The sequence below is a fragment of the Phoenix dactylifera genome, chromosome 10 (genome assembly GCF_009389715.1).
Source record: "Phoenix dactylifera cultivar Barhee BC4 chromosome 10, palm_55x_up_171113_PBpolish2nd_filt_p, whole genome shotgun sequence".
NCBI classification, from domain to species: Eukaryota; Viridiplantae; Streptophyta; class Magnoliopsida; order Arecales; family Arecaceae; genus Phoenix; species Phoenix dactylifera.
Genome location: NC_052401.1, coordinates 5720906 through 5747146, shown reverse-complemented (window position 1 = coordinate 5747146; position 26241 = coordinate 5720906). Strand labels below are relative to the sequence as shown.

Sequence of the window (26241 nt, the reverse complement as noted above, 5' to 3'; positions counted from 1 at the left end):
TATTGAAAGGAAGAGAGAGCATATCTGATTCGGGCGACGCATGAATCGCTGGCAAAACCTTGAGGGCAGTCTTCTGTATTTTCCCCCTGAATAGCTGCAGAATACTTTGCATTATATCTCTCCCATACCAAAAGTACAAAGAAAGGTGAAAAGAACATCCTGAGAGACCAATGAACAGGTAATTGTTATCATTTGGGTTGGCCGTGCCAGGGGCTCAACTCTGAAGAAACAGTTACACTTAACATTTTGTGCTTTGGCATCAGAGCGTTATGGATCGATGACATCGTTAACTGGTGGAAGGCATGGTAATTCACACATTTGTTTACCATTTCCAGAGAAAAATATTAATAGCCTTCCTGTTCCTCGCATTTTTCCTGAACTCTTTTTCCCTTTCTCAGTTTTCTGTAACCAGAAGTATTGAACCATGAGAGGTCAATAGCTCGCAACACACTTTATACGTGGTTTCCATGAGAGAGTCCAGTCCTACAACATGTTACTTTAAAACTATAGAAACATTTGCTGTCACAAAAGAAAGGAAAAGAGAACATGTCTAGATGGATTAGAGAAGTGGAGATTTCACATCGGAAAGTTTTCGAGTATTGTGAAAAATAACTGCTAGCACAGATTTTTCACGGTCAGGAACTAGTATTTTCTTCAATAAAAGAGATGGTAAGTCATGCATCTCCATACTAAATTCCATGCTACCTTAAATAACAATGAATATCATTTACAGGCTCCGTCACATGGAGGATGCATCTCTTGATTTTGATTCAGCTCAGTATTTTGAGCTTCACCAGTGTCAGCTTCCTTCACACCATCCATCAAAGAAGTCGAGTTCTCACCCTTTTCCTGGCCATTGCTGCTTCTGTCCGCCTCAGAATCTCCAAGGGAACCCGTCCGTAGTAATTCCTTCACCTTATGGAATTCATCATAGTGAGCCCGTCGGTGCTCCTTGAAACTTAATCTTGCTCTATCTGTTTCGGAATCTGAGAAAAAAAAATGGGAAACACAACTCATTACATGGTCGGTATAGACTTTCGATTCAGCATATTGTCCACTTGATTTTAAAATCATATAATCATTAGGCATATTGAAAGAAGTCAATTAACATCAACCTTCCAACTGGCCAAGTAATGCCCTTAAAACCTATATAGGCCATATTAACATCAACCTTTGAACTGGCCAAGAAATGCCCTTAAAACCTATATAGGCCATATTAACATCAACCTTTCAACTGGCCAACAAATGCCCTTAAGCTAAATAGGCCACCATTAGTTTTCCTTCTAATCAGTAAGTGGCACAATGGAAAAGTAAGAGAGGGAAGAAAATCTCAAACTAAAGGAAACACGAGAGACTTGCAGGACTCATCCCTCATTATTAAAAACTATTTTCTACAGTCCTCTACATCTCATCAACAGGATATAAAGATGGCATGTAAAAGTAAAACATTACTATGATGCCGATGGTAGTCTAAATCAACTACGAGTGTCATGTTAGCATGTAGCAGGAAAGATATGATCGACGCACATCTCTACTATGAACTCAAGAAACAACATTTTCTAAGTAAATGCGATATGGCAGAATTTTTAAAAAGTCTGTTGTAGAACACAAAAACTCGATATTAAGTACCTAGTACATATTAAGTTTAAAATTTCTTAGTTTATTCAACATCGAGAGCTTGATGAGGGCTTTGCAGGCTCTTCATATGCTAGGCAATAGTAATAGAACTTTTGCTTTAGCAAAGAAAAGAAAAGATGGATTATTCATACTCACATGCACAGTAGTTGTCTTGAGTCAGTAACGAATAAATGTGGTAGATGGCTTCATAAAATTGATCGGTTTTCAGTCAAAATGGACCGATTTCAGCACTTAAGGACTAAACATATGTGAACATGTAAGTGATCAGCAATTTATGATGGGTGGTCTGGACTGTTAGCCCTGCTTAAGAGCCATCCTAGCCAGTTCTTGCCCAGATATTTAAGCCATGACACGTGGCCTAGATAATAAGCCATGCAGTTCTTGCCTATTTGTTTGGCTTTCTCCCTCTCACCCCATTTCTCTAGTTCCCATACACGTGGCCTAGATATTTAAGCCATGCAGTTCTTGCCTGTTTGTTTGGCTTCTCCCTCTCACCCCATTTCTCTAGTTTCCATAGATCTTCCTTTGTTTTGCATTTATTCTTTTTTTTTATTGTTTCATTTGATCCTTTCCCTCCATTCTTTGTAACTGCAAATCTTGATGGCTTAACCGATCAAGAGTTCTAGAGATCAAGGCTGCAAATGGCTACCTTTTGTACGAGCCTTGGGACTTGATCAAGTGTCATATGTGCAACATGTCAAATTCTCCCATTCCAAACTAAAAGAACCTAGTAACAATAATGAAAACCATCAATCTTAAAGACTTAGAGTGGTAGCATCATGGTTGGCAGAACCGTCCAAAATTGTCCGGTTCGGGGCGTACCAAGCTGTACCGGCGGCGAACTGGAACAATTCCGGCAACCAAAACAAGAAGCTGACAATGGAGGGGGAGAAGGAGAAGGAAAGAGAGAAAAAGAGAGCAAGGGAGGAAGGGAGAGGGAGAGGGAGAGGAAGGAAAAGAGAGAGAGGTAGAGGCCGGCTGGCAAAGGGCCGGAGAGCTGTGTGGAGAAGGCGGAGGAACAAGGATCCCGGAGGAGGCCCCTTTTTATTTTTGCGATTTTTAAGTAAAGTCGTCAAACCCTTTGCCGACTTCACTTAATTTTTTTTATTTCGGCAAAGGGTTTGCCGACTTTACTTAAAAACCCCAAAAATAAAAGGGCCCCTCCGGAACTCCTGTTTCGAATGAAACAGAGGAACCAAAGGCAAAGCCCCTCCTCCGCTTCCTTCGCATGACTCGCCAACCCTCCATCGGCCTCTGCCACCCTCCCTCTCTCTCCCTCCCTCTCTCTTTTTCTCTCTCCCATTCTCCTTCTCCTCTGCCCCTTCTATTGTGTCGGTACAGGCCAGACACAGAACGACATGGGGTCGTATTGACCCGTGCCGCCAAGCAACCAGTCCGGACCTTAGTTCCGGCACAGCAGTCCTTGGGTAGCACACTAAAACAAATCAAATTGCCATCAGAAATACAGTGTCAAAAATAAAGAAAACAGTGCCTTCCAACTTAGCTCGTTTCTTTTGTAATGACTGATTCTATAGGCTGCAACTTTATATATGCAGGTTAGGGTGGGTTTCCACTCCTAGATTAACCAATCAAGAAAGAAAGAAAGAAAGAAAATAAAGAAAACACCCAAAACAAAAAGAACCAAACCCGAACAAAAAAAGCCTCAAACCAGCAATAAACAAGCCTAAACTTTAATCTCTGCCACGTCTCTAACCAAATTCTTCATGACCTCCATATTCTGTTAAAAATTCTCTTCACACTTACCATATTAACTTATGCCTTTCAGAATATTAATGACACCCTGCATTTAGAACCTTTTCAATTGTATCCCCTAAATAGATCTACAAGGCATTCAAGACAGTTTCTGCACAAGTTGCCATCTTTGAAAGAATTTCCACCTCTGAGCAAGATACTGTTACCTATGATTGCTTCTTTAAGTAAACATTATAAACATAACTAAATATTCTAAGATCGTTTAATGATCACAATAGACTTTTGAATGTACTAGCCATAGAAAAACTTGGATTGCAAAAGGATTGACTTTGTGTGGGTTTCAGGATCATGCATCAGCAAAAAATCACATAAAGACATCAAGTAATAATTATGGCACTAAATCCTGTCATCCATCAAGATTTCTAGGTCTAAATTCAGCTCCAAAAGCCTAACCAAAACTGCAAAGATCTCTCCCATTACTTTTTTTTCAACAAAAAACTTTTAACTCTAGGTAACCAAGCTAAAGATAAATGTCTGGCTGAAGATCAGGTGAAAAGATCCTTACCTTGCTCCAGCTAACCAAAATGTCGGTCCCAGCTCCAGTTTTTTATCAACCTTTTCAGGACTAACTTCTGCTCCAAAGACTTAACCCAAAAGCACTAATATTCTCCCATTACCTCTTCTTCAGCATGTCTTTTGAACGTAAATAGCCAGGTGAAAATGCCACATCCAAAACAAGGTAATTGCAAATGTTACTCCCTGTCCATAGGTAATGCATTAATGCAAGAAAACAGCTTCTTCAAAGGCAAAGCTCTGCTCTGCAATCATTTTAGAAGCTCATGCTGCTGATCGCTCTATCTTCTTGCACCTAAAGGACACTATTCCTTAACAATTCCACCATACAATGAATTTTCTCTCTTCGGCTAAAGTACTCATTTATAACTTTATTTTCCCAGCATCACCACATTTTCAACCCTATGCTCTTAATTTGTGCCAACACCCTCTTTATTGCTCAACAATCTGTTTGTGATAACATCATAAACCTTGTACGCATAAAGAAAACAAGTAATTTATGTACTAGACCAGGTGAGGACAAATACAACTGCTTATGATGTCATTTTTGCTCCAGACAGAGCATTCACTTGAACAGTGCATGTTTCATGGTGAAAAAACAAAAGCAGCACCTAAACCAAAACCTAGTCATACTGAGTATCCAACATATGAAAAATCCATTCACATATTCAGCAAGACAGAAGTACTAACAGCAAGATAGAAATGGGAAAAGAGAGGCACCAACAGCTAAGTAGAAAGATTAAAAAGCCATAAGAAGCAGCTAACAACCTTCGTCTTGTTCCATGGCATCTGCTTCATCTTCAGAAGATGTCCAACCCCCATGCCGTCTGCTTGAAGAAGCTACATCATTCAAGGCAGTAAGAATTGCTTCTGTGCGAGCAGATTCATCCAAGCATTCATCAAAAGCACGTCTTGGTGACACAGAACCTACAAAATCAAGCATCCGATTGTAGCTGTTAGTTAAAAAGAGTCATGATAATACAGGCTAAAGTAGATAGGACAGATGGAATGAAAGTTGCACAGACAAACCATCCTCATCAACAATCATAGGGTGATATGGTGTCTTAGGCTCAGTGATTTTCTGCCTTACTGGTTTATTTGCTTCAATCTCATTCAAGTTTGCCTCGTTCCATCGCACACGACCCCTAGTTAAGAATAAGCATGAACAGGATTCACTGGCTAGTAACTTCCCAAAATGAGTGTAACATTATAACATAGGGATAAGGTCTGCAATATATCTAAAGATAGATCGCACACGACCCCTAGTTAAGAATAAGCATGAACAGGATTCACTGGTTAGTAACTTGCCAAAATGAGTGCAGCATTAAAAAATAGTGATCAGGTCTGCAATATATCTAAAGATAGCAAACTTGTGCAAATTGCAGATTATGGTTCCAGTCAACTAAACATATTCCAGAATTCTACAATGAAGAAATAGCAAATGTCAATCAAGTATGACTGTAATGGAAAAAGGAAATACTGGCAGTTTAATTACATCGTCCTATAGCTAGGGGTGGAAATTTATGATCCGACCCGTCAAACCAACTTGTAAATGACCTACTTTAAGAATGTTTGGATTTGATATAAATAGGTTTGGGTCATAAATGGGTCAACCCATCTAGACCTGTTTATTAAACAGGGTCAGATTCAGATTTAGAGCTTTGATCTATTTAACATGTTTTGACAAGTTTAATAATTAGGTCGGATCTTGACCTGACCTATTTAACCCGTTTAACCTAACTCAATCTGTTTAGCAAACAGGTTATGCGGATCAGATCGGGTTACCTGTTTAGTAAAAAAAAGTCGGATTTAGATTTGAAGTTTTGACCTGTTTAATGGACAAATCGGATTTGATTGACAGATTTTTGACCCAACCCGCATCCAACCCTATCCATATCTAACCTGACCTGATCCGATTGCCATCCCTACTTGTAGCATATATTTTTTATTTTGCTAGCTTAGAACAAATTAGTACATGTCGTACTATATTAAAAGAAATTAGAGCATACAAACTGAAAAAGGTCAATCAGCATAATAAACATTCTAAAATAGAAACTCATATCCTCAATTATTTCAATGTTTCACCAATATACATTCTTTTTCCTTAAGAGCTACTATATTACGACAAAAATGTAGTTTACGGTCCATTTATTGGTTTGTTGGTATGAGTCCAGTTCTGCTTAGGTATTAGTATCAGATTCAGATACTACAAAGAGGTGTACATGTTTATTCACATTTTTAGGTCAAATTTATTAAAATGCATGCAGCCATATTTCTTGACAATTATCATAGTAGAATTCAAGAGAAGAATGATATAAAACTAGAAAATGTTAACATGGATTAGAGTAAAGCATGACATAGATGACCCGCAGGATAATACAACAGAGCATACTTTTTCTTCTTTCTCCTATGCCGCATTAATATTATAAAATTTCAGTTCTTGAGTTATTCTTTTTCCCTTGCTTTTTCCTCATCTTCCACATTTCCTCCTTAATTTTTCCATTTTCCATAAGTATTCATTATCTTTTTCTCCCCCCTTTCTTTCTTTGTTTCTCCCAATTTAAATAAAGCTGCTCTCTCCCTGCTTCTCTTTCTTATTTCTTTCTTTGATGTCACCTATTCCAATTTTTTTCTGTTTTTTCTTTGAGAGGAAATTTCTTCTGTTTTAACTCCCTTTTTTTTCTCATCTCCTTCTTACTTCTTTTTTTTTTAGTTTCTTTTTCAATTTTCTTTTCTTGTTGCTCAAAACATGATTATGTTTGTTTAGTATAACTATTTAAAGGGTTCAAATGGTTTTAATGACGTCAAATATGATGAGATATTGTGAAGATATATTGTTGTAGATTGCATTGAACTTTAAAGTATGGCAGCAATTTTCATGCTTAGCTGTCTTTCATCTCCAGAGAACTGTCTAGGCCATTTTAAGGATCCATCCCCTAGCTTAGCTATATGATTCCACAACCATGTTTTGAGATATTGTAATAAGAAATTTACAATTCTTTCTTATAAAACCATGAGGCCTGATTAAAAGACTTTAAGTAACACTACAAGCATTATTGCTGATATAGACGTCATAGGTATGCAAGACCAGTAATCAATAAATTTTGATTCAGATAAGGCAGTCAACTTTAGATAGATTGTTTATATAGATTATGCACATTTCATATTCTAGAGCTAACCAGGGGGTAGTAGATAATTCTATACTCCAGGTGATGATCCTTTAATCACTTATCCATGGGTTAGAAAAGTTGGCGTGTAGTTGCTGCTTGCTGAACCTAACGTTATTGTCAGGATGGAAAAAAACGTGTTGTTTTGTTGGATAGATAGGGGTTAAGTGATTAAGGCCCTTTGCCTTGTCTAATGAAAAGGTAAAGTACCTCTCCTCTCATATATAAACAACTCATGGGATCATCCAACCATGCAAGACAACTAATTTTCATTGCAACTATATTGACTGACATAAAAAGAAGCTGGCTCCGACCTCTACACCTGGTTCAAGTGATCATACTCTCCTCATTACTGCCAATCAAGATCCCAGGGATGATCAATCATTCATAGATCCCATATAGAGGGGGAAGATAAGCAAGTGATTTTGACAAAAAAAAAAAAAAAAAAGATTTTGAAAGACCTATCCGTCAGACCTTCGAGATGGGACGACAGTTAGCCTGGATCGAGGGTCCGACAGGTGGCCTGGGTTGCTGCAAGCATTAGGGCTAGAACCAAGGGTGGACAATGTCCATAACGCTGTCATGAGTGTGATTCAAGGTGTTGGAAGTGGCAGAAAAGGAGACCAGATCTGAGGCTCCTCAAGGGTAGATGGTCAATGGCGAGGTAGAGGTCGTCAATCCAGTATGGAGCCATTCAGCTTCATAAGAGAGGAAGAGAGGGCAACTCCAGCTCAAGTGTGGGCCAACAAAAAAGGGGATGCTCAATTGGTGACAAACCCCAGCGAAGATTGCACGAGGGTCAGGATCAACCAGGGAAGGGATATGGAGCAGCCGATGTCAAGCCACAATCCACCACCATAGAGAGGAGCGCACAGTAAACCAGTGGACTGGGAGTATCAAAAGGGTGGGGGAGGAATAGTTTAGGTAGTAAAATGAGGGTGGGGATAATAACGAGGTGGTTAAACAAATTTCATTTGGAGTGATGAAATAAGTTTAACTAGGTTAAGCACCTTTTTGGTGCATTGACAAGCTAGAAATAAGCCCCTATTTTTTGTGAGGGTTTGGCTAGTTAAGTGGTTATCACTTAACAAACAACCAAAGATTTTATTTGGTTTCTAGTTAAGTGGGGGTCAGTGGATGGTTATTCACTTAACCAGCCAAACATCATCCAAATCTGGGGTGCAAGTTTGCCTGGTCAATGCACAAAACTCTCTTCTCTCTCTTATTTTTCTTTACTTTTCCCCATAACCTAACCAACTAACCCTCAAACTTCAAGTAGATAGACAATATTACTAGCTCAAGGATATGTGGTAGAAGGGTTGGTTATGTACAGTTAAAAATATCTATCCTCCAGTTAGTTATCTAGCATCCAAACGTCATCTTAGTGGACAAAATTATGTAATTGTGTTGATTAGTTTCACGACTTGACGAGATTTTGCATTATCATGCTACCAGAGATACTAAATTGCTAGCCCAAGACAACTCCACAGCTTTGGGGAACTACCACAAGAGATTTAGCATTTATTCGGCAAAGTTCTTAAATTCCATGTTTACTCAAGGGTTTAAGGAATGGTTTGATCCAGACTATCCCATCTCAGTGCGGCCCGCCACTTGGGATGGCTTGCTAGCCCACTCATTTACTGCAACAACAATATTTTTAATTATTTTTGTTTTTATTTTTCCCATATTTCCTGTTTCTAATGGTTGTTTACAGGTCTTCTATTGCTTTATTTAAACTCATCACCTTTTTGTTCATGGGACGATTGATAGGTAGTGTTTCATTTAAATTTTTTTATTTTTTTCAATCCCACTAGGGTTGATACTGATACTGCACCACAAACCCAATCATAGGCTCCACACTAAATTTTGACGTACAACTTCTGGAAACTCCTAAACAATAAAACAAACAAAAAAAGGCATACCGGTGAATCACTTGGATGCCAATCGATCCCAAGTGTTGCGACAGGAGCGTTCTCATATCCTCCCAACTTGGCCTTGGATTGAAGGGGTCTTGAGATCGGGATTTATACCCTAGTGTTAAATTTTACAGAGTAAACCCAAATAATTTGTTTCCAAATTCAACCATTGCTAAAAAATAACCAATACATCAAGAACTGGTAATCAATGCCTGCATGAGGATGTTACTTATCAATTTTTGGAAAGCAAAAAAATACATGATTTTTGCACTATCAAGTCTCACTGGATAATCCTAGACAATTTCAAAGTAAATAGTCATTATGAGCATCACATACACTATCTTATGGTTTACATATTAAAATCACTCTTGCATGAACTCAGCTAAGTAATGTCATATGCCACTACACTACAATTTAAGCTGATTAGGTAATATGTGAAGCATAATGGTGAGTAAATATTTCATGGACATAATGCAACACATAATGCAATCTATGCGTAAGTATATAACTATTAGAAAATTTGCTTAAATGACAACCAAGTATCAGCAAAATGTAAGAGAATAGGTACAGATACAGCAACTAAGCCTTCTTAAAAGAAATTATACTAACCCCATTTTTTAGAATTCTGAATCGCCCTAACTGACAAAAACTCCCACAATTAATGTGAAGTCAACCTACATGTACAAAACCTTTTAAAAGTTAGAAATCTTGCCTGCTAGTGACATTATATGTGCAATTACATTTGTCAGTCAAGAATTATATTTGTCTTGAACATAAAATGTCAAATAATTTAACTAGCATAATGAACTTACAAGTGGAGGTGTGCTCACTAATACAAAGCATACACATATTGAATTATGAATTACACAAGGATCGCCGAACCGGTACCGATCGGCGTACCGGTCGGCCACCAGACCGGTTTGGTTTCGAACTAAGGGTGGCAAAATATGACCCGACCCGCCAATCCGACCCGTGTTCGACCTGCCATAAACAGGTTTGGGTTTGGCTTAAACAGGTTCGGGTCGTAAACAAGTTGACCCATTTAACCTATTTATTAATTGGGTCGGATATAGGTTTTCAATATCTGACCCGTTTAACCCGTATAACCTGTTTAATAGATGGGCCTTATTGGGCCTTATTTTATCCCACATAAAATAGATGGAGGTTCCAAGAGGACCAAGATCCAATGGCTGGGAGATCATAGATGAAAACTAACTAAAAGAAATTAAGAAACCCTAGAGCCCTCGGGCTCTTTCCCTTTTTCCCTCCTCCATCTCCCCCTCTCTTCCACCAGCTGCCGAGCCGCCGAAGGTCTCCCTCTGGCTGTCGCCCCTCCGGCCGTCGCCCCTCTGTCGAAGATCGGAGCCGGCCATTGCCTCCCCTTGCCGAGGCCTTCGATAATGCCGAGGAGGTCGGTGAGGAAAGACTCGACAACGACGACAGCGCCACCAGCGTCGAGGTCGGAGGAGGGGGCCAAGGCTCGGAGGGGTCGTCAGAGAAGCGAAGAAGGAAGTGGTGGCCGCGGAGGGAGACGCGGGGGTCGACGGCCTAGGGCTTGCCGCGGTTGGGGTCGTGGGACTTTCCGACTTCCGAGGCAGGGCTTTCGGGAGGTGGGCGGCGGCCGTCGGCGGCAAACGGAGGGGGAGGCGGCGTCTTTGGGGCTGGAAGGGTGAGGAAGAGGAAGGAGGTCTTGCCGTCTTGGAGGAGACGGATGAGGTTTTACCGGGAAAAAAAATGGAGACACGTGAGGCCGTGAGGGGAGAACGGGGAGGGGAGGGGGTTGGGTCTTAAACAGGGCTTCCGGGAGGTGGGCGGCGGCGAACGGAGGGGGAGGCGGCGTCTTTGGGGCTGGAAGGGTGAGGAAGAGGAAGGAGGTCTTGCCGTCTTGGAGGAGACGGGTGAGATTTTACCGGAAAAAAAAATGGAGACGGGTGAGGCTGTGAGGAGAGAACGGGGAGGGAAGGGAGTTGGGTCTTAAACGGGTTTCTTGACCTGTTTACCTGTTTATTAAGCAGGTAACCCGACCCGTTTATTAAACAGGTTAAATGAGTCGGGTTGGGTTACTTGTTTAATAAACAGGTCGGGTTCAGTTTGTAATTTCTGACCTGTTTAATAAACAGGTCAAATTCAAGTTTATGATTTTTTTGACCCGATCTGTATCTGATCCGACCCGTTTATATCCGACCCGACCCGATTGCCACCCCTAGTTCGAACCGCGCGGCGCGAATGCCACAGCCACGCTGTGGCATTAAATGCCACAATGGCTATGGCATTTAATGCCATAGACCCCCGCGCGCTGCACGCGCAGCTCAAACCGGACTTGGTGCCGGTTCGCACCAAGTCTTGACCCAACCGGTCTGGTTCCGTCCGGTATACCTCTAGTACCAGCCGGTTTCGACCGATTTAGGCCGGTTCTGACCCGGTACCACTATAGTTCCGGCCCCATAGGGTCGAAACCGTTTTGTAATGCCAAACCGAAAGGGTCAGCACCGGTACCGGTTCGGTACGAGCTGAACCAGCCGGTACGGGATGGTTCAGCATTCCTTGAAATTACATGTACAACAAAGAAAACTAGCAAATGAGGAAAAGGAATTTATGTGCTTGAGGTACCTCTCAGGATGATTTGGCAAGTTCCACCAAATTGAAGCAGGTAGATGGGTGTTTGTCTTTATTTACACTATCATACTAAATGACATTGTATACAATAAAAGGCTAAAGATGTGATCAAGCCACCATGTTATGATATATAGGAAAGGATTATATATCAAATTGTTAATTTCTATAGGATTCCTCCAAGAATAATTCGAAATTACATGATTTAGTAAATATAAACCTTTTATTCATTCTGTAAACTTGGCAAGAACTTGATATCTATATATAGTAGAATATGCCACATATGAAGCACAAGGTCTGGAGATGGATGACCCATGAGCAGAACCTAACACCCCATTCAGAAATTTGATTTTAATAGTAGAATAGATGTCTCCATCTTTTTTGTATAACCTTTGCCAATATAAGTCTGAACTTCACCCACAAATCACTCAAGAGGATTCCATGCCCAACCTTTAATGTCCACAAAGATATCAATCCTTTTTACATCAGAGAGCTCATCAAACAAAGAATAAATTTTAGAAAAAAAAATACAATGATTTGGTCACTATAAATGGAAAAATATAAAATTTTAGCTTATTGCTTCAAGGTATGCTTAATCATGAAGTTTGGTCATTCAACGTATGTTCTATTCATCTCCTATTCTATACCTGTTCAACCAGCAGATGGTGACAGGTAATAATCATAGTTTCATCTCTACCAAGTAACAACAATCTCATCCAGCAACAACACCCAGAGTTTGCTCTTAATTCATAACCATCCTATATCAATTGTTGGAGCAGTTGCTGGCCAGCCCAGAACTCTTCTTGAATCTTCCATTTTTCACTCCGAATTAACCAGAGCTTAGTTTGGATTTCCAGACCAACCAATTCCAATAGTTTTGGGTCATTCATACCTTAACTCTTCAATAGGGACTTTTTAAATTCCTACAGACCCACTTGCATCTGTTCATTTTTTTGCGGGATTCAAGGGCCTGAATTCCATTTTGTGCAGTCTTTTGCCCATACATGGATTCTGTGCACTTGGAGGGTTGCTTAACTTTTAGGCCCAGAATTGCTGTACAGTCCTCTTCATTTCCTCTAGTTGTGATATTTTATATGTTGGGGGAAAAACCCCAAGTCATACCGCCGCGGAGGCGCTCGGCCAAAGAGCGCCGACCAGAAAGACGTTCGGCCAAAGAGCGCCGACCAGAAAGATGTTCGACTGAAGGGCGCCGACCGAAGAGAGCGCCAAGAAGAGGCGCCCAACCAAAATAACCAAGTAGGGGTGCTCGGCTAGAAAGAGCCAACCGGAGGACGCCGACCAGAGAAGCGCTCGACTAGAAAGCGCTGACCAGAGACAAAAAGCGCCAAATAGAGGCACTCGGCTAGAAGGTGCTCGCCCGAAGGACGCCGACCAGAAGTACTCCATCATGTACTATTTACTTACAACCTAACACAAATTAGGTTCCTAACAGAGCAGGAGTGACCCCGCCACAGGGCGCCCCATTGGGCGACCAGCTCGGCTCGGCACCCCCTGCCGAGCCGATTGCCTTGACCAAATATTCAACTCCCGCCTAACCCTCTAAGGAACCTGGCAACTCCACTACAACCTGCCGCTATCTCCAAGTTATCAAGGCATAAGATCTCCGCAGGTATTCGGCACGACCTGCCATTAATGCACGAGACCCCCTCAAGTCTCCGATGCACTCAGTCATTTAATGAACACGGCTCAAGGCGATCTCCGGATCACTGAACCATCAAAGCGTATGGCTCTCCCTGACCGCCGGTTCACTCGGTAATAAATGCACTTACCATCCACGGACCCCAGGCCCACCACGGCCGACGGTTCAACCACTCCAACAGGTCCGATCGACCGTGACAACTCCCTGGTTCCGGTCTGATTCGGCCTTATTCTCCACTACGCCATTAATAGGCCAAATGGTGCCCAATTATTACAAAAGAGGACAAATTCCCCTGTCACCTCCCAGGTAACACAATATCCCTCTATAAAAGGGAACCTGGGGGAAAGAAAGGGGGAGGACCGGACCCGGACTCGGACCGGGACAAAAAATAAACAGCACAGACACAATTGAGCACAATATTCTCTTTATCTTCTCCACATATCTCTCTTCTTCGCTCTCTTGCTTGCTCTCTCCACATACTCGCCCCCTCTGACTTAAGCATCGGAGGGCCGGCGCCGGAGAGCCCGGCCACCGGCTTTTTTACAGGACAGGACAGGACAGGACGCACTCCCTTCTTCGCTCACTCACTCCACAGAAGGACGCAGCCGGCCGGCGCACCGCCGTCCGCCCTTCCGGCAGCGGAGCTCCTCCTCCCCTGGCTTCGCGGCGGCCCCCGGGTCCAATTTCCAGCAACATTATACTTTGGGAGGATTGTTGTCTATCACTTCCAATTTACCGCATTTTCAATAAAATATTATGCTCTCTTCCAAGCTTTGCTTGCAGTCATCAAGAATTTTATGTTATTTATCATGATATATAGATTTTGGAACTTACTTCTGCATTATCAAATAGTTTTACAAAACATGGTTTTGTTATGTTATTTAAAGGAATATATGGCCCAGCTACCTTACAAGTATGGTAAAATAACCCACTATCATCATGCTCCATACCCTAGCTACAAAGGAAACATAAGGACATATCAGACCCAGGTCAATAATTACTCTATTGATCATGCATTTGGTGATCACAAACTCTTTTGATTATCATAGCTTATGAATCCATTGCATATACTCTGCTAGACCCATGGTCACCAACTCTTCATAAGCACAAAATGGGATAGTCGTCAGTCTAGTTGCACCTTAAGTAAGCGGAAGCTCACCCACTTTTATGGCTTATGCTTAAGTTACTTCAAGTTTAGTTCCTCCAGTTTAGGCACAAATGTGTCACCAAGATACTGTTCCATTTCAATATCTTTTGTTGTCCTTTCCAATTCCATCATCAACTAAATCCACTGCTTATCAATTATCTTTGGTTTATAAAAACTGCTCCCAAAGGTAACTATGATCGAAATTTCATTTCAAAGATTCAATTTAACCTGCGTCAAAGTTGAAGTAGAGAAAGGCAAACACCTTTTGATTCAAAAGAACAATTTCCATCTAAAAATTTTATGCATGACTACAAAGAAAAACTTTGAACCAAATAACCAATCGAACTAGTAGTTAGTAGAAAAGCTTTAGTTAAGTCTAATGGTATAAGTTTTAGGGTTAAAAAACAAGAAGATCAAAGGTTTCGTAAATTTTTCCATCTACTCCGACAAAACAAGAGATTTTATAAGGCCACCTACACCCAAAGATAGAGACTAGAAAGTTGGAGTCATTAATTCAAGAAGTAATTGAAAGCAACCAATAACAACTTTGCAATGGGCCGCCAAATCTTCTAAGAGTCATACTGGACTCCATAAATGGAGATTAAGGATAACATAGTAGAACTGCTGACCTATATGGGATAAAATTTTAATGCAACTAGACTTCTATTGGTAACCCTATCACCTACAACAAATGTTAAAGAAAATGTGCAAGATGGCCCTACTAGCTAGGGACTGGTACATTGGGGCCCGTTGCACCCAATTCTGGCGAACCATGCCGAATTGCCCCATATTGCATCATGCCGAGGCATACAAATCCCATAACTCTTGATATCATCTTTAGTTTTTACCTAGGCATATTGACCCTTAATAAGGTACATGACATATTAGCTAATGACTGGCATGGGTTCGTACCTTGATCTCTAAATTCTAGTTTTCAATCAAAATTGTATTTACTAAAGAAATAAAAATCAAGTGACCAAAAGCCACTACAAATAACAGTTCTAAAATATGCAACTTAAAATTGTATTGGACAGCACTTCCTTCATATTTGAAAATTGTACAGAATTAGCAACAATTTTGAGGAGTGGTTTAGGACTTCATGCCATCTTAGCTCATGGAATCTCCTAGTAAAATGTCACCTAGCATGTACTTCTTGCTTCAGTTCATGGTAGACTATGAGCACAGGCAATGTATCATAAATTCATATAAGCCTGCCTTTCATATGAAAGGAGTAAAGCTTCTCTAATTTCCAGAGCAATCAAAAATAAAAGCTAATCAAATAGTGGAGCAGTAGGTTGTTTGTGAAATAATGAACAATTTAGAGCGTGTTTGGGAACATCCCGCAATCTGGCATGATAGCTGAGGAATGGAGCACGAGGGGCAGGGAGGGAGGGAGCAAGAGAGTAGAAGGGGGAGAGGATGAGGGTCACACAGCTATCTCCTTGCAAGATTAAAAGAAATCAAGGAGGGAGCGAGAGAGCACGGGGTCGCACAGCCCTCTCCCCGCAGGATTAAAAACAAGACCAAAGAATATTAAGTTTTTTTTCTTTCAGAAAAAATGAAGCTCGCATTTGGTGCCTCATGGTGGACGTCAATCCATCGAGGAAATGAAGTATTCTGTAAGATGCCGAAACAATCACAGAAGTATTACCTAAAAAGTGAAGTGAAGAAAAAAATGATATGTCGACCAAGAAGGACAATAAGGAGACATAGTTTAACAAAAGTGAATTATAAATTTGTAGATCCAGAATATTTAATAAAATCAGTGCATCTATTGCAGCAAAAGATAGTATAAACTATATACATGTCTTAAAATTGACATGCACCTCACTACATCCTCTGGAAATGACCCAAAAAAGCTACAATTCTACCAAACTTACCAGAAACTATCCTTTTTAGTTGGTTCTATGATAGAATAAACAATTTGGCAATAATCCATTAAAACCAAGAACTTAACTAAATGAACTTTTGCTTAACTTCGCCTGAGCTACATTATTAGACTTCAAATCCTCTAAGAAAAACCAAAACCCCATGCATGCCATAACTTGGAGTCAAGCCCATGACCTCAAAAAACCAAAAACAAAAATCCAACGAAGTAGCCCCATACCATGCATTAATTTCGTCAAAAGCCACCACAACATAGTGTGGTGGATGTTTTTTTTTATTTGAATTTTCTCAAAAATAAAAAGAAACAAGGTTCAAATTCAAGAACACAGACGGCCAAAAAAGTCAAGAAATTGAGTTAGTACTTTATTTATTCTGAAGACCAACAAGCCCTTATTATTCTCATAATACTATTCCAAAAAATAATATTATCTGTAAAATTTAACCAATATATCGATGCATTCCGCTCCTAAAACCATCTATCATAAAATGGGATCCTAGAATCGATTCTATTGCATAAAAGCCCCACAATATGCAACTAATCACTGTTTTGATCATCAAAATACCAAAAATATGCTATGGACTGCCAAAAAGGTAAAATCTTAGAAACAAGAAATAGGTATGGGAAATAATAGCAATCGAAATCCAGTAATTTGAAATGCATACCTCAAATCAAAGACCCAAATAGAAATCGGCGTGTGTGTGGAGAGAGAGAGAGAGACGAATGTTGGGGTATTTCTTGAAACTTTTGATACCTCAAGAAGGGGCGACAGGGCGAGGCGGGCGATGTCAACGGAGCGGTCGAGCTGAGACGCGTACTAAAACTCCAAGGACCGATCCGGCCCATATATATATCGGACCGACATTTTCTTTTTATTTCCACTCGACCGGGAGCAATCATAACGTCGTCAAGTAGCGGACGTTGGGAGGCCCACCGCAATTTCCGAGTGAGGCTCGTCTCGCCCGCTTCGGATTTTTTTATCTGGGCCATGGCCGGGGCCAGGCCCAGTTTATTTGAACAATGCACGTTGTCAAATAGAGACAGGTCAAGTGGGTCGTCACTTTTTTAAAGGTTTATTTAAAATCAGTGATAAACATCAGACATCTTGAACTAAAAATATATTGTCAATTGCAGCCGAAATTTATGTGTTTTAAATATCTTCAATTTTTTAAAGGTTTATATTGTTTTGATTAGGCTCATGGTTTTGAGGCAGAAGCTCTCTTACCATGATTCTTAATAAAATCTGTATATATATATATATATATATATATATATATATTAATTATATCTAATGAAGAAATGTGATGGGACATCATCCTGAGTGGAATGTAAGGTCTTACCATGGGAAAGAAACCAAGCGAACAATGACATAGCTAATTTTATGGGTTGCAGCAACAAAAGAAAACAAAAATAACTGAAAAAAAAATGAAAGAAAAGGCAAAAATAACGTTTGTCTAGCATCACTTTTATTTCTTATTTTTTATTTGAAAAATACAATTACAAAAATTGAGACAAAAATATATTTGATACTATTTATTTTTATTTTTTATTAAAAAAATATTATCTCTAAATTATTAATGTAACAATATATTTTTCATCGCCACCAGTGCTATCTCCATTATCATTCCTCTTGCTAATCATCTCTACCACCATTATTACCTCCAAATATATTTTATTATTAGCCTTGCCATCAACACCACTGCCATCTTTATTGCCTTGCTGGCATATCTCTATCACATCATGATGGTAACTAATGAATAAGCTGAAATGGATGGAGGAACATGCCAAGCAACTATAAACACTGGATAACGCATGTCAGATCAGAAACATAAACAATACTGATCTTTCTTATCCCTGTCCTTGTCACTAATAGTAAGTACATAAAGTAAGGAAGTAGAACTTTCAAACCATTTGATATCATATCCCTGAAGACTTGGCATGGCAATTCCAAGCCACTTGAATAAGAAGTAAGCCAAAGTTTTAAACTCTAAAGTCGGGCTATAACATCTCAAATGGAGGAAAGAAAATTTTGTTTAGCAGAACGGGATTTTATAACAATCATAGAAAAATTTCCCCTTAAACATGTTCCACAACACAGGCCACTGACACACATTGGAGTGAACATTAACAAAAGTGATGAAACAAAAGCCAACTTTCATTATAATAATAAACCATTATTTTTTGTTCACATGGATGCTTCTCTTACTCATTATATCATTTGAAACTTGTTTGTGATTCATCCTGAATTTAAAACTCGCATCTGTCAGTTCAACACCTTGGATGCTATATTAGCAGATACTGGTTAATGGTTATTGAAATCTTAAATATCTCGCCAGAAAAGCAAAATAGCAATATTGTCTTACCACACTCCTTATCACCACTAAACTGTACATAAAATTCAAAGTAGTCGGGTGCAAAAGTACGTAGTCTGCATTTGAAATATACATGGAATACAGATTCTCTGTATATTGTGTGCATTTGTGTGTTTGTATTTATTTGGAAGCAACGCCGACCACTTTATATTGTTGCTTCTGATCTAGCACCATGAGAACATAGAAATCAAACTTACCCTGCTTACATAGGAAGTCTGACATGAAAAGCTTTTCTAGTTTTCGATGCTGCTGAAATATTGCCTTATCAGTAATATAGTAGCAGTACCAAAGAACAAACCATGGTGGTTCAAGCATAAGAAACAATTGGTTCCTGCAATGTCTCTGCACCTCGAACAAAAGAAAAATTTCTCTCACTCCCGGACAGCTAATCAGGTGATTGATTGCCCTCCCTCTAGAGGAGAATATGTTTCTTAGAAATTCCTTACATAGGAAGTCTAATACACAAAGCTTTTCTTTCTGATGCGCTGAATTCTCGCCTCATCAGTAACATATTAGCAAAATCAAAGAACAAATCCTGGTCGTTGAAACATGAAAAATATTGGTTCCACCAATGCTCGCGTGATGCTAACACTCAAGGAATCATGTAACTGTTGCATGGATTGCCACTAAAACCTAGTGGATAACAATTTGGTCAAAACTAGCATTTTGCAATCAAACGTTGCAGATGCTGTTGTTGATAAATCAAACACTGGTAAACAAAGCATTCAGTATTGTCAGAAAGCAAGCTTACAACATGCAAATAGTGTACAAAAGGCTACAGACACCATACCACGTAATCTCAATTCCAATGCAATTAAAATGTATGACCAGCAGCAATTTAATGCTAAATAGGATTATTGGTTCCATCATTGCTGCAGTCTGGGTTCTTCAATATCTGCCCTTGCTTGCAAATCATCAGTATGTTTTCCTTTTCGAAGGTGAGCAACTCATAGTTTACCCATCTTTTTCTCAAGTATCTTCTCAAACTGACTATTTGAAACAGACAGCACCTGGTTCAGCACAAGCGTCACCCCACATTCTTTCACTCGTTTATATCTAGGTTTTATTCTATCCTCCAAGCTGTAGCCGAAGTAATGAGGAAATTTGACAAGCTCTGATCTTGGGTATTCCATTGTCAAGAAGAAGTTCCATTTTGGCATCACATTGTCACTCAAACTGAAAGTATATAAAGCTCCATATCTATGAACCATGGTACCAACCTCTTCAATGCTGTAACCCCTCTCCAGGAAAAACTCTGTAACTGGCTTGAGATTCGCCTCTATGCTCAAGCCAAAAGTCTGCGGGCATTTGTGAATAAGAGAGGCAACATTAACACCCATTGAACGAAAGTATTCAACTGTGGGTTTAAGATTATCATCCACACTATAGCTTATGATATGAGGGCAGCGTGTCAAAATTTTTCCAATATTCTTTTCCGAAACACCCAGTTCAGAAAGGTAATCCACGGACGCCTTCACCTTCTGTCTGCTGTAAGTGAGCAATGCAGGGAACCGGTATATCACCTTAGACCACTGGCTGTTATCCACACCCAAACTCTCTAAATAAGTCATCATGGGTTTCAGATTCTCTGATAAGCTGATACCACATAGCTGAGGTCTTTTATAAAGAATGGTAGGAATGTCTGACTGGGGCACGCCAAGCTCTAGGAATAGCTCCACCACAGGTTTAATTTTGCGGTCCAAATTGTAGTAAGCAAAGGCTGGGAACCTACGGGCAATGTCCTTAATCCGGTCAAGGTCCATACCGAGGTCCATGAGGTACAGGACATGTTCTGGCAGTAGGCCTTCAGGACTCCGTTGACTCACTCGAGCAATGGCTCTTTCTTTCTTGGAGGAAGGACCGACGACTTTTACAGGAGAAGTCAGAACGGATCTTTTGACACCTGGAGGGTTCGGAAAGCTCTCCACCACATCCACCAAAACATCTCCATGTTCTTCAAGAAGTGAGTCTAGGTATGGAGCAAGTGCATTTCTGATTTCAAGTGTGGTAAGCTCTCTTCCTACAAAAGAAAGCACGACAAGATTAGTTAGGCCAATGGCGGTAGGTGACAATAGGGTGTTTGGTAAGTAAAAGAATGCATTGTTTGGAATTCGAACCGACTAGATATCGAGATTTATGTATTGTATGGAGTTTTGATATGAGGTTGTCAATAAAACAATCTGACTTCTTGATAGTCCTTGCTGCCATTGCATTGCTCAAACCCTGTTTTCTCAAAAACAATGATAATACAGCTTTTGCCTCCTCTCTCTCTGCAGCCAACAAACTCGAAGGAATTGCATTAAAGTTGAAATCGCTAGCTACTCCATATTCATCTGCAATTACATTTAAACATCGCAATAAAGACATAGATTCAAGGAAAAAAAATGTTTCCCCATTAACTAACAGTGTGAAAATTAGATAGCAATGCCAAAGGAAAGCGATGAAAGAGGCAAACTCACATGTTTTTGCTTTGCAGATGAAGAATTGCTGGCAAATTTTAAGTTGAACCCTGTATAGATGAAAGAACATTGCATCTTGTCAAAAGTAATCACATATATGCATGAAGCAGAATTCTTGGATTGAGATGCCGACTATACAGTGAGTTTCCGGACACGAGCTTCATTTTCTGTCTATGATGAGTCAGCAGTGTTGCCATTAGTATTAAACATAAAGGTGGTACTCTTTTTTACTTGGAATGCCCTGTACGAAGTTTTCTAACTAATACTAATATACAAGGAGAAAGTAGGCTATTGATCAGCAAGCTAGAGGTCAGTTTCATGAATAAGATGGCAGTGAAAATGCTTTCAAAGAGAACTATGGCACATAAAATAACCTGACAAACTAAAGGGAGATCAATTAGTTACTGAAAGAAATCTGTCCAACAACACGGCACTCGTACATATCTCAATATATTGCTCCATATATAATCATGAAGCAGTTAATATATACATGTTGTAATGGTCCCTTTACAAGGTTTTCTGCAATCTAACAGTGGTAGTCAGATCTTTGTGTGCAAGAATATTACGAGTGGGTGAATCCAGCTATCAGATTAGAGAAAAGAACTTACATATAGGCAACACAAGCAAGAAATTATATAATTAGTAATCAAAATATGACCAGTAGGCAATGAGAAATATATATGGATAGATCATAATGTCTCCTTATAAAGGATATTGAGTCCCAATTATTTTCTTAATAGACATTGGGAGTATGCAAAAAATGAATGATAAAAATGATTCCAGGCCACTGGAGTAATAGAAGTTAATTTCTCAAAGAATGCTTGACAACTTGAATAATTTTAGACATTTCACAAATTACAGTGCTTGATAGCATAAGAGAGTCTCATAAAGATGCATCTAGTTCTCACAAACGTCTTAACTAAGAGATCTAATCATTTACTAATAAAAATTGTTGTCAAACATTTGTGAGAAAGTATTGTGAAAATTCTGACGAATAGCTAACCTGACTAAGACAATATTGTATTGTGCCGAAATTGGACTTACACACAGACATTTCATCAAAAAGCATAGAGGTGGTGTTTCCAGCCATATCACTACTGCCAAAATCATATCCAGCAAGACATCATCCATGTTTATTACTAAAACTAGCTATACCTTATCATGCTCGGCTGCATACAAATAGCCCCAACATATGTATACAGCAACTATCACTAAATGTCATCTAGAGTTCAAAACAACCATGCTCAGAAAGGGCTCGCTCTGTTTCTACAGTTGCAATTTCATAGAGGATGAGAATGATGACTATACAACTCGAAAAAATAGTCCTTTCATAGTTCTCAAAGCAAAAATAAATTAGAAGTATCCTTTAAAGAATTATTTTTGGAATGATTTTCTAAACTAATCATGGACTGCTCAGAATCTATACATTTTTCCACATATCCCACGGACCATTAGATAATAACTAATATATAGCATGAGATACTCATGGATCACTGCTCGTCAATCTTCATATCGTCGTTATTGTAACTATAGCCACTTGTTGCCTTGCCCTGCCTTGCTGCTCTCTCATATACTACGTTCCTTGAGTTTTTTCTCTCTTCTGCATCTTTCTCTATATAATTATCTCCTAATACCCAACATGCAATCCTAGGATCAGATTTATAGCCAAAGCTAAGTTCTTTACATGACAGAGAATATAATATGAAGGGTGTAGAAATGGTTACTGACCTGAAGGAAGGTGTGATGGGTCTTAAAGAGGGAAGTAGTTGGTTAGGGGGCTCTGCAGGGTTTGGATGACCACCAAAGGGAACGGGTCGAGCGGGCGCCTTCCAAGCCCGCACGGCTGCCATCGGCTACCGAGAATGGCTCCGGGGAGGTTAAGGTCGCCCGATCGACGGGGATTTTGGAAGGGATGAAGGCGATTGTTGAGGTTGCTGCGCCCGGGGGAGAGACGGCGCCGAGCTTTGTGAGAAGCTGATATTGTCTCGTACAACTTCCAATCCTCTCATCTCAGAGCTCGGTGGACCCGTCCAAATCCAGAGGCACGTGTACGGTGGATAACAGGATGGCACAGTGATGTGGCGAGTGACTATTGGACCGGTCCACTGAACCTGTTTCATGTAACAATTACTCCAGTAGGGTCCTCCGGACTCCAAACAATTGGAGCATGAGCCCGGTCCACACTCATGGACTGCTTATGTGGCTGGATGGCATGGATGCCAGGTTGGCATGGATGCCAGGTTGGATTAGTGAAAATAATATTTAAAAAATTGGAAGAGAAGGAGAAGAAAGAAGGTGGGCTGGCTGGAAGGAAGTGCGGCGGCTATCGGCAACGCGACTGGTAACCGGGTGAAAAAAAGGGTGGGACAACAGGGTGAGCGAGGAGGGGGGCGGAGGGGGAGCCGACGGCCAAGTCGTGGCTAGCGGTACCAACAAGCCGGAGGGTGCCAAGTAAGGGAGTGCTGCTAAGGCCAAGAAAAAGGGGGCTCAATATGAAAATTATACTTGTTTCAACATCTCCCTTGCTTCAACTCATAAGAGTCATGTCGAAGTTTATAATGATTATTATTTGCTTAAAGTTGTTAAAATTAAATTATTTTGAAATAAAAATATTACTATAATAATCATGATTTATCATTTTAACAAACTTAATGATCGATAAAAAAAATGGCATTTATCTTTTCAGATGGTGAAAGAGTTACTCTATTTTAAGCGGATAATGTAAATCTTAACTAACAGCCATCATTCTTGATAAATAGTCATTACGTTGGAATGACAGCCTAATGGTTGTTATTTTAAACATTGGCAAAATCTTGGACGCACTCATTGCCTAAGTACATGGACCTTGATCCTTTTTAGAAATTATTAAATAATTAAATAAATGTATAGACTAATGATATTGCTGTGATTTAGACTCATATCCTATGATCAGGTCCTAAAGGATGATCATATCTTTACTTATAACAACCATTTGATATCTCTGATATTATAAGAAGGAGGATTTTTTGCAAGGGCTGTAAGATTTTGCAAAAGCAAACAAAATTCCATCATAAAATATTTGTCAGATATAAAATTATTTGCAATCAAATGTCCTCACAGATGTATAATCATGTCCTCGCTAGAAACATTGACGCAAAGTCTTTTGTGAGGGTTAAACTTTGCCTTTGCACATAATTAATTTCTTTTGTGACAGTTGAAACATAACCCTTGCTAAATGGATTTTTTTGCAAGCGTTGTAGCAAAAAAATTAATGGTTATTCACGAGGGCTAGTATGTGCTCTCTTTAGAGAGAATTTCTATTCTCCTTCACCAAACCCTAGCACTTGCACCTCCAATTGCATGTTGCCACCATTGGTCGATTTGTGCACCAACGAGCTCTCTTCTTTTTCTTCGGTCATCATTGCCTTTCCTCTTAATCTCTTATGTATTCTTTTTCGGACTCCCTCCACAACATACAAAGATAAATGAAGATAAACAACTTGAGATACCATATCATTAGATATCTCCTATATAGGGATAGAATGGGCTCAGGCCAGCATAAAGATATCAGGTTGGGCTGACTTCAGGCCGAGTTATAGACTAGGTCTGAAAGAGTTCGAACTGGGTTTAGGCCTAAATGTAGAGCTCATTTATTTTTTGAGCTGGGCTCGGGCATGCATTGGCCCAGCTCGGGCTCGAGCCCAAACAAAAGCCGAAACTAAGCTCGAATTCGGGTCCGGACCAATTTATTTTTTTATATTGTTATTTAGAGAGAATGATGCGGAAGTAAAGAACAAATTAGAATGGATTTAGCTAAAAATAATGTATCATGTATCATCTACTTGTTTTATGGGAGAGAATGCAATTTCTGGCTAGCTCATTTACTTGTGAAGCAGTAATATAAAATATGAAACTTTAATCAGGTTCAAGCCAGACTTATTTTTGGCCTAATAGGTGATTTAGGCTGGCCTAATTTGGTTCAGGTCCTAAACCTAGGCTCGAGTCAAGTTCGACCTGGATTATGTAAAAATTTTCGAGCCTAAGTCTATTGCGGAGCCCCAAAAAAAAAAAAAATTCAGGCTAGATTTAGGTGGAGACATGGTTTGGTCCTGACCCTACTCCTATACTTCTTTGTTCTCAGCTCAAAGCTCCTTGGCCACTGGGGCACGGAGGCAAGCTGGCAGCAACACCACCCCCTCCCACCCTTTCTCTGCTCTGAGCTCTCAAATCAAGACCCTTTGGGAGGCCACAACACCAATGCCTCCTCTCTCTTTCTTAGCCCATCAAAGGTCGAAGACCGGCGGCAGACTAGCGGCGGCGGACCCCCTTTCTTCTAGTTCTATGTGCATCTCACTCCCCTACCAATTCCTCTCTTCCTCTTTTACCTCTACCTCTGTCTCTCATTGTTTCCCATTGTCATTCCCTTCGGATAAAGTTTTCAAAATTTTCATTATTTTATATTTTCAAGATCAAATTTATATGCTTTTCAGGTTTTATAAACAAATTCTAGTAGTGAGATATATGTTCTTCCCAATCCCTTGCTCTTTGCTTGTTTATATGTCAACAGTCTATGGAAATGACTAGGATTTTTGATATTGTTGTTTAGCTATTGTCTGGGATTTGGGATCTTATTGCTGGAACATTTGTGTAGTTAGTATAAATAATGCTAAATTAAATATTTAAAAGTACAACTTCGTGTTAATTACAAATGTAATTAGTTCAATTCTCTCCATGTGGTTGTTTGGTTGCATGCAATATAATTGCAACTTGCAGTTCAATTATATAAAAAAAGTAAGTTTGCATTTGGTATAGCAATTATAAATGACTACAGTATTAATTGCAACTTAACTTACAAAATCTATCTTGCCCATCTTGTATCCTCTTGCATTCTTGCTGGTTCGACTTAAATTACAATTTAATATTATAAATATTAATATATTAAATATTAACTGATTATTTTGATAATATATTACAAATATCAATTTACTATTATGATATATTTATTAAAATATAGATATTTTCTATAACATATCTAATTATTTTTTAATATATTAGCAATCATTATCATAATATAATAATCATTATTATATACTTATTAAATTATTAATACTATATCATA

The 26241-nt window shown here is 39.5% G+C and overlaps 2 protein-coding genes across 2 annotated transcripts; both read right to left on the bottom strand.

Moving 5' to 3' along the window:
• Positions 1 to 531: 531 nt before the first annotated feature.
• Positions 532 to 18252, bottom strand: LOC103708532 (protein phosphatase inhibitor 2-like). The gene is made up of 6 exons (XM_039131096.1): positions 18221 to 18252; positions 17972 to 18113; positions 16978 to 17129; positions 4954 to 5069; positions 4693 to 4851; positions 532 to 986 (listed from the first exon to the last, which is right to left on the bottom strand). The coding sequence occupies exons 1-6, from the start codon at positions 18250 to 18252 to the stop codon at positions 724 to 726; spliced, it is 864 nt and encodes a 287-aa protein (XP_038987024.1). The 3' UTR covers positions 532 to 723.
• A 1052-nt stretch (positions 18253 to 19304) lies between these two features.
• Positions 19305 to 23129, bottom strand: LOC103708534 (transcription termination factor MTERF5, chloroplastic). The gene is made up of 4 exons (XM_008793495.4): positions 22872 to 23129; positions 21144 to 21193; positions 20802 to 21017; positions 19305 to 20704 (listed from the first exon to the last, which is right to left on the bottom strand). Exons 1-4 carry the CDS (start codon positions 22991 to 22993, stop codon positions 19632 to 19634), a joined length of 1461 nt encoding a protein of 486 aa, XP_008791717.1. The 5' UTR covers positions 22994 to 23129; the 3' UTR covers positions 19305 to 19631.
• Positions 23130 to 26241: the final 3112 nt, after the last annotated feature.